This window comes from Trachurus japonicus, chromosome 20, assembly GCF_045865225.1.
Source record: "Trachurus japonicus isolate A0001 chromosome 20, Traja_1.0".
Classification (NCBI taxonomy): Eukaryota; Metazoa; Chordata; class Actinopteri; order Carangiformes; family Carangidae; genus Trachurus; species Trachurus japonicus.
Genome location: NC_140926.1, coordinates 26,358,642 through 26,376,703, shown reverse-complemented (window position 1 = coordinate 26,376,703; position 18,062 = coordinate 26,358,642). Strand labels below are relative to the sequence as shown.

Sequence of the window (18,062 nt, the reverse complement as noted above, 5' to 3'; positions counted from 1 at the left end):
CACATTCACCACACTATGAAATAATAATTGAACGTTAAGAGACAGAGTTGTTTTCAAGGCAAATACATTCCAGACACGGCTGCTGGGCGGAGGGATTTCAAAAGCGCAAGTAGTTCTGAGTATTTGCTTCATGTGTCATAATGTTACATATTATACGTTATTTAATTATCTCATAGCGTGGTGAATGTGCAGGTCACAACTTGTCCGTGCGCCTCTGTTACGTTAGCTGAGCAGCTTGTGTCTCTGCTCTGCCGATCTAAAAACAGCTTGCAATGATGATTTAAGACTAGAGAGATTATGGTGATAGGCCAATTTGCCAAAATGTTGAACTATCCCTTTAACAACTTGTTTCCAAAAAGCAGAGAAAAAGGGACATTTCCACCTTAACTGGAGAAACAACCAGTGACTCCTCCAAGCGTCATAGCAGCCATACCGGACCTTATCAGTCAGTAGCCTACAGTAACAAACACACAGACTCTACAGAGAGAGGTGTGCCTACCTTCATCACCATGGTAACTATACTAATGGTCACAGCTTGGTTAGGTTTAGGAAAATATGTACAGAATAACAACAAACAGAACAACAAAGGTCAAAGATAATAGAAACAACATCATTTGCTACTTTCACATGGGGATTGAACACGGCTCCCTGGGAAATCCTTGGAAATCTATTTTATCTTCTATAATTTACAGTCTCACTATGAAAACACATGACATAAATGTGTTTTTAAGACTTTCCGGTAATAGATAAATGTACAGGGTGATTTAAGTTTTTGGAACAGATTATGTGCGGTGGTGTGACACAAGATATATGTTTTTCTGTGGATTCTGGCCATTGTTATATAGAGGATAAAACCAAACTGAAAGAAGCTGCAGAACAGGTGATAAAACACAGATACGAGCAGCAGATGGAGCAGCAGAGGGAAGAAAATGATTAAAATAGCCATATATAAGATATATATATGGGTAATAAGAAAAAAGAAACAGATGAAGAGAGGGGATGTGACAGGAAGCAGAAAGGAAATGATATCAAGTGAAGAGCACAGTGAGAAGAGAGGAGTAGGAAGTGCAACAGAGCAAAACATGAAGACAATAACACATTAAAACTTAATCAGGGCGACAGAATAAATCTGATGTTTTATGCAGCAACAGAAGGCAAGAAAGAGATTTCTATCATCTGTGACTTGTTTATTATCCTGGAAATAACTTTTAATAAACACAAAGGAGGGGGGGGGGGGGGGGGGGGGGGGGGGGTATCCACTGCTCTTTCTAGAGTTTTCTTCATTTTAATACCTTTTACTGAGACTTTTTGATCAGTATGGTGCTTTTATTGATCTATCTCTGACACAAAGAGGGGATGGTGACGTGGTGATTTGAAAGCTTAAGACACTCTGACTCAACACGTTTTCTTTTTCCAAGTTATCTATAATTAAAATACAGGGTTTATTATTATAGGGATTCAACTGAAACACTCTGAAAGGAAGCAGAGCAGACAGGTGCTCGTTGGTGAGTAAGACAGTTTGGTCTGTTGGGACAGAGGGTCTACTTTGACATTTTTTATCATTAAAGGTATAGTATGTAGGAATTCCCTCCATCTAGCGGTGCGGTTGCATATCGGAACGCATTCTTGATGTTGCATTCACGTGAAATGGGGCAGACGTCAGACAGACAACAGACGCTGCATGTAACAGGATAAACAAGCCTCTATGTAAACAAGTGGTCCACCAGCACGAGGCAAAACGAGGGTATGCGTTTACGTCACGTTGCCCTCGGCAACGCCCCGTTCGATCGGACTGAGTGGCAAAACAAGCGTCCCTCAACGTGCTGGCGGATAGCGATGGACTCATAAACTGGATAAAATATCTTATATCAAAACAAATTGATGTCAAAAAGAATCGACAACCAGCTCCCCAAAACCGTCTGCTCCACGGACACTTCCTGTAACACACAGTGTGACCGCCGCACCTGCAGAGTGACTGACAGGCTCACTGTTAATGTGCAGAGGGACGAGATTACAGCTGTTACTGTCGTCCTGACAGTGACTCCCGACACTAAAACACGAGCTGCTTTTATTCTGAAAAACTCTGACCAGTCAAACTGTAGGATGTGAAGTGGTTAATTTAGAAGTGGTTAATTTATCTGTCTAAACATCATAACTACGACACCTGAAACGGTAAACACAGCTGATCGATCGAAAAAAATGACCGCTCCAGTGAATTTACTTTCCGTCATTGAGAACAGGTTCTTGAATGTAACTCGGTCAAAGTGAGACGTATCCTCAAGATTTTTAGCAGCTCTGTTAGGTCATGCATGCTTTACATGCTGGCAAAGCTAGACATGTCAGACTTGTGTGGGCTTGGAGAAAATCGCTTCGTTACTTGCTCGTTTTTGAACTTTGGCGGCTCTGCCACTCGTCTTTTTGCCACTCAGTGGACGTTCCACAGCGACTTCAGAGTACCATGACGTCATGTGCATACCCTCTATACGGGGGGCGACCGCCATTCCGAAGGACCGCCATTCCGACGGTCTGCCAGTCCGAAAATTCCCGAAGGTCCGTCATTTCGAACTTCCGCCGTTCCGAATGTGTTTTATTTTGAAAATTGACCGGATTCTCTCGTGGTTTGACTTCCTGCCCGGCTTGACACGACGCGCCGCGGGGACAGCGCCCGACCGGCCCCTCCCCCTCCCCCTCCGCCTCCAAAGTTTCACCCAGGTGCGAGTCTGATGCATTACATCCATGGTCTGATGCAGCCGCGGCACTCCTGCTGAAAATAAATGTCCTTGCTCTGTGCTTTGGTTAGGTTTAGGCAATGTAGAAAGGAGTTGGTTAAGTTTAGTAAAAAGGTTAGGTAGAGGCCAATAAAATCGCAGTTAATATGTATCTCCCCCGGGAGTCGAACCCTGATCCACCGCGTCAAAAGCAGATGCTCTGACCACTACGCTACCACCGCAATTAGGTTAGATTACTCCGTGCCGTAAACCATTCAAGATTTTTTCAGGTTCGGAATGGCACCCTTTCTTTCAGGTTCGTAATGGCACCCTTTTCCCATAAATAATTAAGGGTCGGCATTCCGACAAATTAAAGTAAACGTTCGGAGTGGCGGCCCTTCGGAATGGCACCCTGGAACCCCTCTATACAGGCGTGACAATATGTTGTCATGGTGATGTGGTATTGTTTTACCGTCTTTCTCTGGTGGAGTAAAATGACATCCGGTTGGTTTGCCGACGGCCGTCTGCCTGACTGCACCTGAATGCAACACCAGTGCCTCCGTCCTTCCTCACACTACACAGTGGTGACAGGTGACAGGTGACATATTATGCAAAACTCACTTTTTCATTGCTTTAGTATGTGTATTTGTGTATCCGGAGTGCCTCCTCACTCCTTAAACATAAGTTTTGACAACTACGTCAACATTTTGTAAACTGACATAATCTGAAAATGTGTCTCTTAAAGGACAATTCCAGGCGAATTCAACTCAGGGGTGTATTTTCATATCATTTTAGGTCTAAAAGAATGAATCTGAAGATTTTCAGTTTAATGTCTCGTGTTTTGCGGTAGTTGCGTCTGTCCCTGCATCGCCACGGCAGCAATGAATGGGAGTGGATGTAAGTTCCGCTGTTTAGGCTGTTTCCATCCCTCAAAGCCGCAATTTTTTTCCACAGACAGCGTCAGATGGCGACTCAAACATGCACCCAGAAGTTTATTTACTTCAAGCAAGCCGACATGTTTGTAAAACTAGATCTAATTCAAAGTCTCCCGGAGTCTCGCGCGAGACCCAGTTGCCGTGCTCGGTGTGTTCACATGCAGTGGGAAAAGCTACCGTTTGTGTCATAAACACAGGAATATCAACTCTTTACTTGCTTCAAGTAAAAAAAACTTATCGGCGCATCTTTGAGTAGCAATCTGACGCTGTCTGTGGAAAAAAATGTACACTTCAAGCAAGTAAAGAGTTGATATTCCTGTGTTTATGACACAAGCGGTAGCTCCTACTGCGCCTGAATACACCAGCACTGCAACTTCGGGCTCACGCGAGACTCCGGGAGACTTTGAATTAGATCGACTTTTACAAACATGTCGGCTTGCTTGAAGTAAATAAACTTCTCGGTGCATGTTTGAGTCTCCATCTGATGCTGTCTGTGGAAAAAAATTGCGGCTTTGAGGGATGGAAACAGCCTAAACAGTGGAACTTACATCCACTCCCATTCATTGCTGCCGTGGCGATGCGCGGACAGACGCAACTACCGCAAAACAGGAGCAATTAAACTGAAAATCTTCAGATTCATTCTTTTAGACCTAAAATGATATGAAAATACACCCCTGAGTTGAATTCGCCTGGAATTGTCCTTTAACAAGCCGTTTTAATTTCACCTGGCTTATTACATCACAGGCCGGGTGATTTGAATCAAGCCCAAGCCCTCGCTCCCATGGTTACCATGGTTACCTCAGCTACCAGAGCGAAGATTCTAAACCGACCGTTTAGAGCAGGTCTGTGAAACTGGTGTGTAGAGAACCAGCTGTGCTCGATCTTTTGGTTTTTCTGACCAAAGCATGTTACTAACATTACTTTTAGACATCAAGGTACCATGTCAAGAAGCAGAAATGAGCTGAATATGTCCCCTTTAACAGGCGTTACCTGGAAAACTTTCTCCCCAGTCGACAGCTCCGCTGAGTTTCCGTGGTTACCTACGGTCACGCTGCCACTCAACGTAAAAATGGCGATGCAACATGGCTGCCACTTCAGTGAAATATGTATTTGTATATGTATATAAGCAATTTTTGATTTTTGCTAAAAAAAAGCCAAATAAGTTACCTACTGGGGGCTTTAATGTAAAGTCACTGAGGCTTTGGTAAAGACAGGGCAGTGTGGTGGTCAGTGGTGTCCATGCACTGTAGACAGAGTGTTTCCCAGGGACTGAGGGGGCCGCTCAACACTATTAGAGTTTAGTGACACTGCACAGCTCCCTGAAGAAGAGTGAGAGTGTTTGGTATGTTGTTGGAATCACCCCAGCACACACACACACACACACACACACAGAAACAGACACGCACAAACACACACACACACACACACCTGGCGGTCACAGTTCATTACTGATCCAGGGGATTGGGGTTGGGGTTTAGGGGGGAGGGGATGAAGAGTCTTGGCCCAGGAGAGATGCACTGACCCTGGGCAGGAGATGAGCTGTGCTCCCCTGCTCCCTCTGGAGGAACTCAGCTCATCAATAAAACTGGGAGGACAGTGAAGTGGACAACAGGCTCTGTCCTCACATGACTCCGTCCCCTCACATCTTTATCTTAACACTGCTGTCAAGTGCTGATTTGAACAGGATATTGTTAGATTTTATATCTTATATTTTATATGCCCTCTCTCTTTAATACCTCTCCTCCATCTCACTCTGTCCAATTCCTGCCTCCCCCCCCCCCCTCCCCTCCTCTTTTCTTCTCCTCTGTTCTCCTCTCTGCCCTCCAACAGTCACTTGAAATGTTCTTCATTAGTGAAAACGAGAGTCGAGAAAAAACACCTTTAGCAGGGACAGAATAACCGCTGTGTGAACCGGCATGCAACCTATTGTGTGTGTGTGTGTGTGTGTGTGTGTGTGTGTGTGTGTGTGTGTGTGTGTGTGTGTGTGTGTGTGTGTGTGTGTGTGTGTGTGTGTGTGTGTGTGTGAAAATGCAGGGGTTAGGAGAAGTGACTGGTACTGGCTGATGTGAGCCCCAACTGTCGAAATGTTTTATACATGAGGTTAAGAGGCTAGAACACAACACACACACACACACACACACACACACACACACAGGGGGGATAGATGAGTAAAGGCGAGAGGGTAAAAGCAGAAGAGTGACCCAGTGGGTGACGTGCACAGAGCACAGAGCGGGTCACAGCTCCTGTCTGCTCTCAGTCTTCATGTCAGTCTATTAGAACACAGAGTCAAATGAGTCCTTGTACAGCCTTTTAGAACCACTACACAGCTGCTGTCTTCTTGTACTCATGTTGAACTTAAGTTGACTTTGGATACAAGTCACTGTGTCATTGTCTCTACTGTTTGCAGTATTTTGTCTTGGAGGACTTGTTTCCCTTTGTTTACTGGTGCAAAAGCAGAAACTGGTGACTGCCCTCTCCTGGTTGGCTGACACCCAGAAAGGTTGGAGTGTGAGCTCTCTGAGCAGCTGTCAAACAGTGGACTGAATGGACTGAGACATTCAGCTGAAGACATGCTATCAAAGGTGTGGATGGATGAATTTTTCTAATGTTGAAAGAAAAACTGGGTACAGACTATCCATGTCAGTTGACAAGGTTTATTCTTTAATGTGATTTTTTATGTTAAAGTCAGAGGTTACAGTTTACATCGTTTTCTTCCCAGCATACCAGACCATATACAGTCTCTATTTAATCATTAATTCTAATTTAATATTTTAAAGGGATATTATGTAACTTCTCCTGTTATCTATTCACAAAAATCGATTATTTCGTTCAAAAGTCTGTTTTTCATTAACCAGTAATCCCCCCCATCAACAAAGTGAAGTGTTCCTTTCAGCTCTGAATGAGCCGTTCATATCATTCATATCTCCATGGAGCAGGTAAGCTCGGTGCTGCTGCCATGTGGTGTCTCCATGTTTTTACGTTCAGTGGCAGCGTGACGGTAGGAAACCACGGAAACTCAGCGGAGACACCGGAGCTGTCGGCTCAGGTGGAGGTGGCGTCTGTGAAAAGTCACCATGGTAACGCAGTGAGGAGGAATGGAGCGTTACACTGATGCTGCATTCACCTGCAGTCGGGCAGACGGCCGTCGCTAACAAACCAGATGTCATTTTAGTCACAGAAGTCCAGAGAAAGCCGGTAAAACGTGGGTCAGGTAAACAATACCACATCGCCATGACAACATATTGTCACGTGTATTGTTTTGCCTCATGCTGACGGACCACTTGTTTACATAGAGGCTTGTTTATGCCGTTACGTGCAGCGGCTGTCGTCCGTCTGCCGTCTGCCCAATTTCACGTGAATGCAGCATGAAAAATACCATCTAGTTGCTTGTGATCTACAACCGCTAGATGGGAGGAATTCCTACACAATGTACCTTTAAATAATGAAATTGTGATAACTAGAATGTAATATTATGAACATGAACATGTTGACGTTATAACATGCACACACCCCACACACACATTCCATACACATCTCTGTAACAATGATCTCACTCTGTGAAGTGTCTTTAGATTATGTGTATGATGTTTTGGCTCCATTAAAAAATGTAATTGAATTTGGACTACGCTTAACCATAACTCCTATTAATGTAACCCTCACTCTAACCTTGTCAATAGATTTCGGTCCCCACAACCCCAGGCATACCAGAACTGCACACACACACACCCACCCACACACTGAGTAAGAGGGGGGTTGATGGAGGCAGACAGAGGTGTTTGAAGGCAGAGGTTACTGAGTGTAAATGTTCAGCTGAACACTCAGTCAAGCCAAGAGACAAATGGACGACTGAACACACGGAATAATAAACAGAGGAAGAAAAGAAAAGGAAAAAAAAGCGTCAAAGACATTTCAGCTCACTGAGCTGGTGAAAAGACTATTGATAGGGGTATTGATGGGGTTATTGATACATCATCAAACAAATTCAACCTTCACCTTCACTGCACACATCTTGATGCTCACAAACTTTTCAATCACTGAATGATATGTTCAAATGCTTAGGTGCTGAGTGCAGCCTGTCACAGTCACACACACGTTACATCAGTGCAACCATCATTCATCCACCCATCCATCCATCCATCCATCCATCCATCCATCCATCCACCCATCCAACCAGCTGGAGAACCTAAGAGAAGCCACCTAGACACAGGGAGAAGAGAGGCTGAGGGTGTATTCACACCTGTTTAGTGTGCACCCTGGTGCACCAAATGTTAAAATGATACATTGTTTCATTTTTCAGTTAGTGCGGTTGCTTTCACACCTGCTTTTTGTCACTCGGGACCAAACTTGGAGAACGTCACGTCTCCATGACTACCGGTTGGAATCTGAAAGCGCTGATTGATAAAACTTTCATGATGGAGACTCAAGTAGAGCCGGTTGTTAGTAGCTCTGTCATTTATTTCTATATTGTTTGCAAACTCTGTTTGGTACTTCCGGCTGGTTTCCAGTTGCGTTCACCCAGCTCGGTCCCTCCCGTTAGTTCCCAGTTAAACGTTAAACACGGCGGACCTCTGCAGCTCGGTAATCAGCTGCTCCGCGGACACAAGGGACGGAGCCGCCCTGTCCAGTGTCTGAGCGGACTCAGCGGACACGCAGCGACCGGCTGCCCCGCTGCTGCTGCTTCGTTTGTGGGGACAGAGCTGCGTAGGACCGGAGCACCGGGCGGTCTCCCCGCTGCATTAACCCGTTGTCAACGACTACGGGAGCCCTTTTAGCTCAAACTTGTTGAGTTCACCGGCAGTTGGCTCGCACCAGAGTGCGGTTGCTTTCACACCTAAACTAGTGCGCACCAGAGTTCGGCTGGAGCCGAACCGAGACCACCTCCTCAGGCCGCACTAGTTTTGGTGCATTAGAGTGCGATGTGCTTTCACACTGACCCAAACTGGACCAGATTTAGTGCGCACTAACACTGCAGGTGTGAATACACCCTAAGTCTGGGAACGGAGCCCAGAACCTTCATTCTGAGGGGTGAGAGTGCTAATCGAGCTTTGTATACTAGCTTCTTTGTTTCACTCTGCCTCTTTAAAGGGATAGTTCAACATGTTGGCAAATTGGAAAACAACTCTGTCTCTTACTGTTCCATCATTATCACATAGCGTGGTGAATGTGCAGGTCACAACTTCTCCACAGGACTGTTTTGGAGTTGTTGGATTGTGTATTTGATGAGTTTGATGAGGGAAAAGCAAAAGCACCGTGCGCCTCCATTGTATTAGCTGAGCAGCTCACATCTCTGCCCCGCTGATCTAAAAAATTTAAGCAGTAGTAATTAACCTACTCCTAAAACTAGGGATTATAGTGTTGGCGAATTTGCCAAAAATGTTGAACTATCCCTTTAACATCAGCATCTACAACATCATGTGATTGTACCCTGCGTGGACAAAGCGTATCTACACAGCATCTTGCAGTGTTGTGTTGTGTATAGACTATAAACTTCATGCGCGATGTCCTCATCAGCTTTTCTTTGCGTGTGTGTGTGTGTGTGTGCTGGTACCTGGAAGCAGACGGCCTGGTGGACGTCCTGCAGCCTGAACTGTTTGAGGAAGCGCTCGTCCTGACTCCAGAACAGCCGGATGTCTGGGATGCCGTACAGGACCATTGCCAGTCTCTCTAGTCCGAGACCGAAAGCCCAGCCCGTCTTGTTCTCCACGCCGGCTGCAAGAAGAGAAAAACAACTTGAACGTGGGCTGACTGTCAGATCCAGTCTCAGTGATTCCAGAGGGTGCAGCTGTTAGGAGGTGGGGACACGCTGGATGAGCTGCCAGAGTGTGGCCGCTGCACAACATGTTGATCTTCATTTTGGTGTACATGTTACGATGTTAGAGGACACACTTGAGATTGTGGCACGTGATCTAGAGAGTCTACCTCTTTACTATTTTTGTGCTGCTATTGTATGTTCAAGGAGAAATGGACAGATGTCAGAAGACAATTCTACTGTTCTGTGTCAGAGCCAATCAGAGGTTATAATTCAGTAGATTGTACCACCATCGTCTGGACTTTAGAAATCACTTTACAAAGTGATGATGTCGTGTAAAGCAGATGTCAGCAAGTTAGTCAAGATTAATAAATATATATGTATACAGTGGCAAGAAAAAAATTATGTGAACCCTTTGGCATTTCTTAGTTTTCTGCATTAATTGGCCATTTAATGTGATCTGATCTACATCTAAGTAACAAGAATAAACAAACACAATGTGCTTAACCTGATACCACACAAACAATTATAATATGTCATGTCTTTATTGAACATATCCGTTAAACATTCACAGTGCAGGTGGAACAGGAAGTGAACCCTCAGATTTAATAAGTGGTTGAAGCTCAACCAAACGTTTCCTGGAGCTGCAGGTCACAAATGAACAACATTCAGGATGAATCCTGGACCACTGGTCCTGACAGAACTGCTTCAGCTCAGCCATGTTATTATAGGATGTCTGGTGTTAACGGCTCTCTGGAGGTCATTCCATAGCATCCCTTGGATTCAGGTCTGGGCTCTGACTGGGGTGGATTTTCTTTTTTTGAAGCTACTCTAAATGATCTAGGCCAGGGTAGATAGTAGATGTTGTGTGATGTAGCAGGATATTATGAAGTAAAGTTTCAGCTGGTGGAGCCACCCTGACATTATCCTGTAGGAGCCTTGATGAACTCTGGATGATGGTAAACTGTCCAGACCCTGAGGCAGCAGAGTCCTAAACCATGATGCTCCTCCACCAGACTCCACCTCTGACATGATGTTTACATGCTGCCATGCAGCACCATCTTTACACCATACGTACAAAAAATAAAATAAATCTAAAAAAATACAAAATGAAATCTTAGTTTCATCAGTCCACAAAACATTTTCCCATTAGTGTTGTGGATTGGCAAACTTCAGGCCTGCAATGGAAAGCAAAGCAATTCATGCAGAAAACTATAGAAAATTCCAAAGGGTTCACATACTTTCTTGCAACTGTATATATAAATATATTGCTAGTGGTCCAGTCTTGACCTGTGTGTGCTGCCAGTTCCCCGTGGCTAAAGCTAAGTGTTGTTACCACATTCATGTTTAAATGGAAATGTTTAGAACGTGTTCATAAAAATAAACAGAATGACTTGTTCTGACAGAGAACGCACACACACACACCGGAAAACACACCACGTCCAAAACCTTGTCAACCTTGTTCCTGCAGATTTCACTCCCTGTCAGTGTGTGTGTGTGTGTTTGTCAGCAGGTAGCAGCTGCTGCTGTTACTTCAGTGGACTCCTCTATATTATTCAACACTTCAACTTAACACTGTCAATAAATCTATACAACCTTATCTGAATGCCTCCCACTCACAGGCTCTCTCTCTCTCTCTCTCTCACACACACACTCACACACACACACACACACACACACACACACACACACACACACACACACACACACACACACACACACACACACACACACACACACACACACACACACACACACACACACACACACACACACACACACACACACACAGTACTTCCACACAGTTATTTTTGGCTTCTATATTGATTGCCCAGGAGGCCAGGAGGGAATCTCTCCTCCACACAGCGCTCGCTGCGTCCATCAGTGAGTTCTACTCCCTGAAGGAAACCGCTGCTCAAAGGCACTGAGGCAGCCATGGACCCTGACACACAGGTGTGTGTGTGAAGAGCAACATGTAGAGAAAGTGTTTGTGAGGCCAGATTCAATTTCTATCAACTACTTTCACACAGCAGGAGAGAGGACAACTTAACAAAGGCTTTCAAGTCAAGAGATCAAATCTTCTTTCCAACACTAATGGCTTGTTTTGTTCATAATAAGACCAACACAGGTGTCTGGGTTAAAAACACAAACAAAATTTAAAAAAAAAAGGTTTGAAAGTGAAATAGTAAATGAAACTGTGCTTCAGGCCATGGTGTTGGTTTGGAGCCTTGAAGTGTGTGCAACATCTTGAGGTGTGAATCTAACAAAGACGACTTAAACATCTGAAACAGAGAATGAATGAGGCTCAAGAACAAGGAATTCAGTTTTGAGACTGAGTATGTATTTATTAGTCCTGATTTTCAGCTCGTGTGTCTATACTTTAGTATAATAATAGTCTTTAATATAATAGGTTTAAAGGTCCAGTGTGTAAAAAGGGGTGAAAACCGTGATATCTAGAGTTCAGTTTGCAGCGCTCACTCGCTTGCACTCGTCCCTCCCATCAGCAAAGTGACGGTGTCCCCCGAGGACAAAGACACTTGTTTACCAGGACTGGGACGACCGGGAGCATGGAGCCATGAGGTGAAGATCTAAACCATGTTACCTGGGCTGCGTTCCAAAAGCGTGTTGAGTCGCCCTCGCTCACTTGCCCTCAGCACTTGCCCTCGGGGGAATCCCCGCCGCCATCATAAGGGCTGTTCCATTTCTCTAAACAGCTGAAGTGAACTTAGTGAGATCGACCCTTGAGGGCTGAGTGATCAAGTCAACATCGATGGTCACTCCAGGGGCCTCATTTATCAAAGAGCGTGTAAAAGTCCTCTTAAATTTTCAGTACGACGGAAAGGCAAAATGTGCGTACGACCAAAAAATATACACTCTTTTCAGATCTATCAAACTCCGCGTACACACGGCTGCACGGTATTTCCCTTGATAGATCACACCGGACCTGAGAAAAGCGTGGATGAGAACACGCCTCATACCCAGCCCCCTAAACGGCCCCACGCAACCATATGTGGTCAATGCAAATCAGTTACGTGCATATTAAGTAGCCATGTGCACTCTGGAAACGTGTGGAATGACGTCAGTGGAAGACGGTGAAGACAACAGACGGACGGAGAGCGGAGAAAGAAGCGGAATTTCTCTGAAAGCGAGATACACGGTAACACGGCAATATCAGTCAGAAACATCATCTTGCATTGAAAGGCTACAATAAAAACAAAAAACTCCCAAATCTAAATGAAACAGAACAGAAAGAAGAAGAATCATATTTATTCTGCCCCTTATTTTAGATTATGTCATAATAATTTAAAGCAGGGTTTCCACTGCCAGTCAGTACTTTGCACCCCTTTCCACTAACCCCCAACTTCCGTTCACTGGAAGACTTTGATTTTCATTTGTGCATAGCTATATATTTAAAAAAAAAAAAAAAAACATTGAAGTCCACCAGTCTGTGACTTTTCCTAAAATGATGTTGGGCAGCACCCAGTTTTGTTAAATACAATAAATATTATTCACACAAAAAATATCGATCATGTTTTCTCATTTGCTTTGATTTGCTCCGACATTATTGGGCTTGCTGCTTGCTTGTGTGTGTCCAGTCTGGCTACGTAACACACGCACGTCGCAGAAATTATTTTCCAGACTGGACAGACGGGTTGTGGAAGAGTTGTAGCCTACATGCAGGGGAAAATATCAATATGATATCAAAAGAAAACGAAATTCGTTTTATAAAGCCAGTATTTAGGAGCAAACTAGTGTAAATGCACAGGGGAAAAATCTGAGTCGCTGTGCTTTTCATGTAAAGTGCCGACGTCAACACGTGTGCGGTGGTGGTGGTGGTGGTGGGGGGGGGGTCATCATCACCACCACTACTTCAAACAGTGTCCGCGCTCCTCTCTCCCTCGCATACTGCAGTTCTCTGACTCTGCAGCGGTGTCGCCAATTCCTCCTGTTCTTCAAAAAGCGTGTAAATGCCGGTACGCCATGGTCGGACTGGTCGTAAATTTTTGCTCTTACTCCCGACAAGTTTTGGTTTGATAGATCCCAAATTAGGCGGAGAAAAGTGCGTACGCACAAAATGGGGGAAAGAGCGTGTAAAAAAACGTGTATCCACAATGATAAATGAGGCCCCAGAGCTGTATATCACCCACAATGCATTGCAGTGGTGCACGAAAAATACGTCCATGCGGTGGCGATAATGAACCTCAAGCACCAGTTGGGTGTTTACCACCAAAGAAAAAAATAAATGAAAGGGGTCAGTAAATATTCAATTCAATAAACTAGTTTAGCAGTGGCATGTCAGAACAAACTATTTACAAGTGGTAGGCTAGTAGAGATATATAACAGGCAAACTTATTTGTCACAAAAAAAACGTGTCTAAAGAGCCTTTTTAATCTGACGTTTCATATTCACATAGTTGCTGTGCCTGAGTTGATGTGTAGTTTAATAAGGAATTTTAATCAGGATTGGTCTGATGAAGCAGAGCTCATCATCAGTGACAGACAGAGAGAAAGAGTAGTATATATTCATATTATAGAGTATTGAATTTAAAAAAAGAGGCAGTACAGTACAACCTACGACATGTGGTCGACCAGTGATTGTCCCAGCTGTTAGTGAACGAGGGCAGGTGCGTTCCGTTTACCTCTTCTACTCCTCCCCCGCCCACTTTCCCTCCACTCTCCAAGTGGCCTCCGTGTGACGTCATAGCAACGGCTGAGGGCAAGTGAGCGAGGGAAACTCAACCTGTTTTTGGAACGCAGCCCATGTGTCTGCTGTTTCCTCCTCCTTCTTCTTTCCTTCCTCCTTCTTCTTCGTTGGTTTAGTTATGAAGGTGAAACTGGTGAAAGCTGCTCTCTGGTTGGCTGGATTTTCCATTCGGGCTGCCGTACAAACAGTTTCTTCTGTCGGCCATCGTTTAATGAAGTAATACCGCTGGGCATTTATAAGGCTGACATAAAGATGTCTCTGACTATGAGACAGTAAAGTCTTTAATGTTATATCTCCAGTTTATTTCTTTGCATTTCAGCACTTTGGTTTGAACTGGTATTGCCATCAGTTACTGGGAATGTTCACATGTTGTTGATGGTCACCACCACTGTTAATAAGAAATCCCTTTGTGCCTTTAGTTTTGTCTGTGTTGCTCAAACTTGTCATCATTGTCCTGTAAGTCGATGTGAAGAGGAGACTGAAGAACAAAGTCTACCGGAACAAGTAACCAACATAATCTGCTAACAGACAAAAACTACACTGACTCCAGGTCAGTGCCTTCAGGCAATAAAGGAAAACACTTTTAAGCTGCAGAAACTCCCCCAGAGTGAAGAGAGCTCTTCAGTATAAAAGCCTGTGGTCACCATCCTTCACTTTGTCTTATCAATCACTCTTCTGGAGACACAGTGGAACTTTTCAAACGCCACGTTTCTCATTTCAGAACTAAACTCTTTAGCTGCTTTGAACCAAATTGAAGCGAAGGGCAAACACTCGGTGGAATTGGGGATTATGGGTAATTCTGAGGATTTCAGCCCAGGACCCAGATAAGAGGGAAGGGGTTCGTCTCTCTGGGATGAAGACTAATTGAGACAAGTCGGTTTCCTCTCTGACGCGCCGACCCTCCACAAACTGAGGCTATGACCTCTGTTTAAAAAACACATTCATTCAGAGGGTGAAATGTTTAGAATTTAATTTCAAAGATCAAATAGTTGATCCAGTGATCTTCCATCATGATATTAACACAAGTTTCAGGGATTGTCTTGTCAGTTTAAGATAATCTTAAACCTACTGCACAGACATTGAGACCTGAGCTACACGTGTTCCAACTGAATCATGTGATCATCAACCTCTGAGGATGAACAACAAAGCCGACAATGAAGTTATACAAACTGCAGTTCCTCTAATGACCACTAGAAATTTGAATATTTCATATTTGAAATATATTTGAGAAGAAATTCAAGCAGAACTACAAGATAGTATGAGTGTATGATAAAGTATGGTCACACTATGCTATATAACGTTATTAGTGTTGTCACGATACCAACATGTTGGTACCGGTATTGGTACCAACATACTTTTCCAAATACAAAGAGAACACAAAAAATGTCATTATTGACTTTATTTTAATAGAAAATCTTAGAACTATTATGCATCAGTAAATAATCAGTCACTGCTGCTGCAGGATTCAAATTGAAATTTCCATCAATATTAATCTGAACTCTTCCTAAATTAAAACATTAGTGGTCTGTTTAAAAATGAATCTCAACTTGTTTTCTTTGCATTACTATTGAGGTCTGAAAACACTGCATCTTTATTTGTTATTTTGACCAGTTGTATTTTTTGGGAGAAATTGTTATCAGTAGTTTATAAAATTAAAGACAAACGTTCATTTTACTCAAACACACACCTATTGTTTCCCATACGTAGACCAATGTGGTGCAGCGCCACAGAATCAAGACCAAGCCACAAATTGACTCTGCTTTTTTTTTTTTCATCAACGCAATATCGTTCCGTTAATTCATCTCCGCATAGCGCTCTTTCTCTGTTCACTCACTCACTCACAGAGAGAGAGAGAGAGAGAGAGAGAGAGAGAGAGAATGCATGCCAGTGATCCGTGGTAAAAACAAAACTTATCAGTGTTTGCATTAATTAACGAGTCTGTGGCGGCCGGTCTCTCTCTAGCGCGCTGGCGCACACACACAAACGCAGGCACATGGACCTGTCGCACTGTTACAATGCGGCGACTTTGCAGCGGCGTCACCGCTGCTGCCGCTCTGGACTGCACAGTACAACTCACAACCCAATCAGGTGCTCTCACGCTTGTGGGTGTTTTCATCTTCTTCTACTTTTTTTTCTCTTCTCAATTCAAGGCTCTCGTAATCTATACCTCCAAATCCCGATCACTTGCCACTTGCCACTTGACCCCCCCCCCCCCCCCCCAAAAAAAAATGTTTCTCATCGGATCTGCACGATTCACGTAGGTCATCTATTTTGGCACCATGACGACCGGTAATCCTACCAATAGCTGCTTTGATATTGTACTCAGGACCACAACACTGTCCTCCACTGTTACTACTGCCACATGACGAGAGACTAGAAATATAGAACAACACTGAATGTGGAGTCCAAGGCATCACCTTGTGTCAGCCACATGTACAGGACCTGCACTGACACCAACATCCACTTTAATCCTGTTTCCTTACAGTCCATGTTTCACATGTGAAGGCTTCAAATCCTTTGGAGCTGCCACCTCCACCTCCCCCCTCCTGACAGAAGAGGATTTAACAGGTGAAATCAATACAGGTTCACAGCTTTTAACTGGATTTAGCAGGTCAGACTATCTCAGGGGGGTGGGCAGGTAATCAACCTATCAGACGCTGATTAATGCCAGCAAATCACAGTCTGCTGCAAAGATTTAGTTCTCTGTAGTGATGTGGTGTGCTGGATTGGGGTCAATGAAGTTTTTTTTTAAAAACCTTTTTATTGGAAACAAGAAACAGTGTTTCAATACAAAAATAATACAGCGCTATAACGCTACAACGCTATGGCTCCACAAAATTCAATCCATCCATCAGCTATACCACTTATCCTGGAGGCTATCCATGCAGACATAGGACAAGGGTTTGGTAGACGTGGACAGGTCACCAGTCCGTGACAGAGCCGTTGCAGAGACAAACAACATTGGAACTAAAGAGTTGGCAGTTAACCTATATGTGTTTGGACGGTGGGAGGAAGGTCATCTAATGTTGAGGAAGGATCTCTTCCTAAACCTCACCACGCACTGACATTTCACACAGCACAGCACGCAAATTTGAAAATCAACAACTCCACCTCCCTCCAAAGTCCCACCACTTGATCGCACCAAATGATACGATTGGTCAGACTTTTCTCAGAACCATACGAGAATGGAATAATGATGAATTTCTATTCCTGGTGGATTTGACATTTTAGTGTTCCATCAGATTATTAACAACTTTTCAACTTAAACAAAGATGTAAAAATGTAAAATTTCCAAAAAGATAAGTGTTGCTTCAACTCAAATTTATGCTTTAGTATGATGTTTAAAAAGACTGTTAAGTTCTCTTCAGACACAGGTTAAATGTAATGAAAATGAGGACCTCAGTCTAGAAGTGGTTCGTCTGCCTTCTAGAGTCTGATCCGTACCAAAGCACTGTCTGTTGTATAGTCTGTTGCGACCACAAGGAGCAGTGTAACCCATTTACCCATCCACACGAAAACGAAGCTTCACCCAAAACGATGATTTTCTTGTTCGTTTTGAAAAAAATCTCTGTAAACATGGCATTGTTTCATGAGCTTTCATGAGCTTTGGCTTCAACCTACACCCTTTCGGTTATATAAGCTTGATATATACCGAAATAAATAAATAAGTTCATTCATTCATTCATTTATTCAAGACCTGCATACACACGGATCCACTGAAAACAACTCAAAACACTTAAGTACATATGCCAGGAGTGTGGCGCTGTAACGCTGCCACACAAAAACGAAGAGGAAACATTCCCTGCTGTATTCCAACTCCAGACATTATAAGTGGATTAAATGTTGAGTAGGAGTCGTGTCAGAACAAATATGACGACCAATGATGATTTAACGGGCGCAATTCAGCTGCAGTGTCTGAGGGCCGACAGTAGAGAGTAGAGTAGAGAAGTAGAGTAGTCGACCGTT

The 18,062-nt window shown here is 43.8% G+C and overlaps 1 protein-coding gene across 2 annotated transcripts in view; it reads right to left on the bottom strand.

Moving 5' to 3' along the window:
• The window catches only part of fars2 (phenylalanyl-tRNA synthetase 2, mitochondrial), a 237,955-nt gene that overhangs the window by 50,286 nt on the left and 169,607 nt on the right, over positions 1–18,062 (bottom strand). For both annotated transcript variants that reach the window (XM_085762746.1, XM_085762747.1), the window contains one exon: positions 9,192–9,352. In XM_085762746.1, coding sequence (XP_085618872.1) covers positions 9,192–9,352 — 161 coding nt within the window. The remainder of the gene's footprint in view (positions 1–9,191; positions 9,353–18,062) is intronic.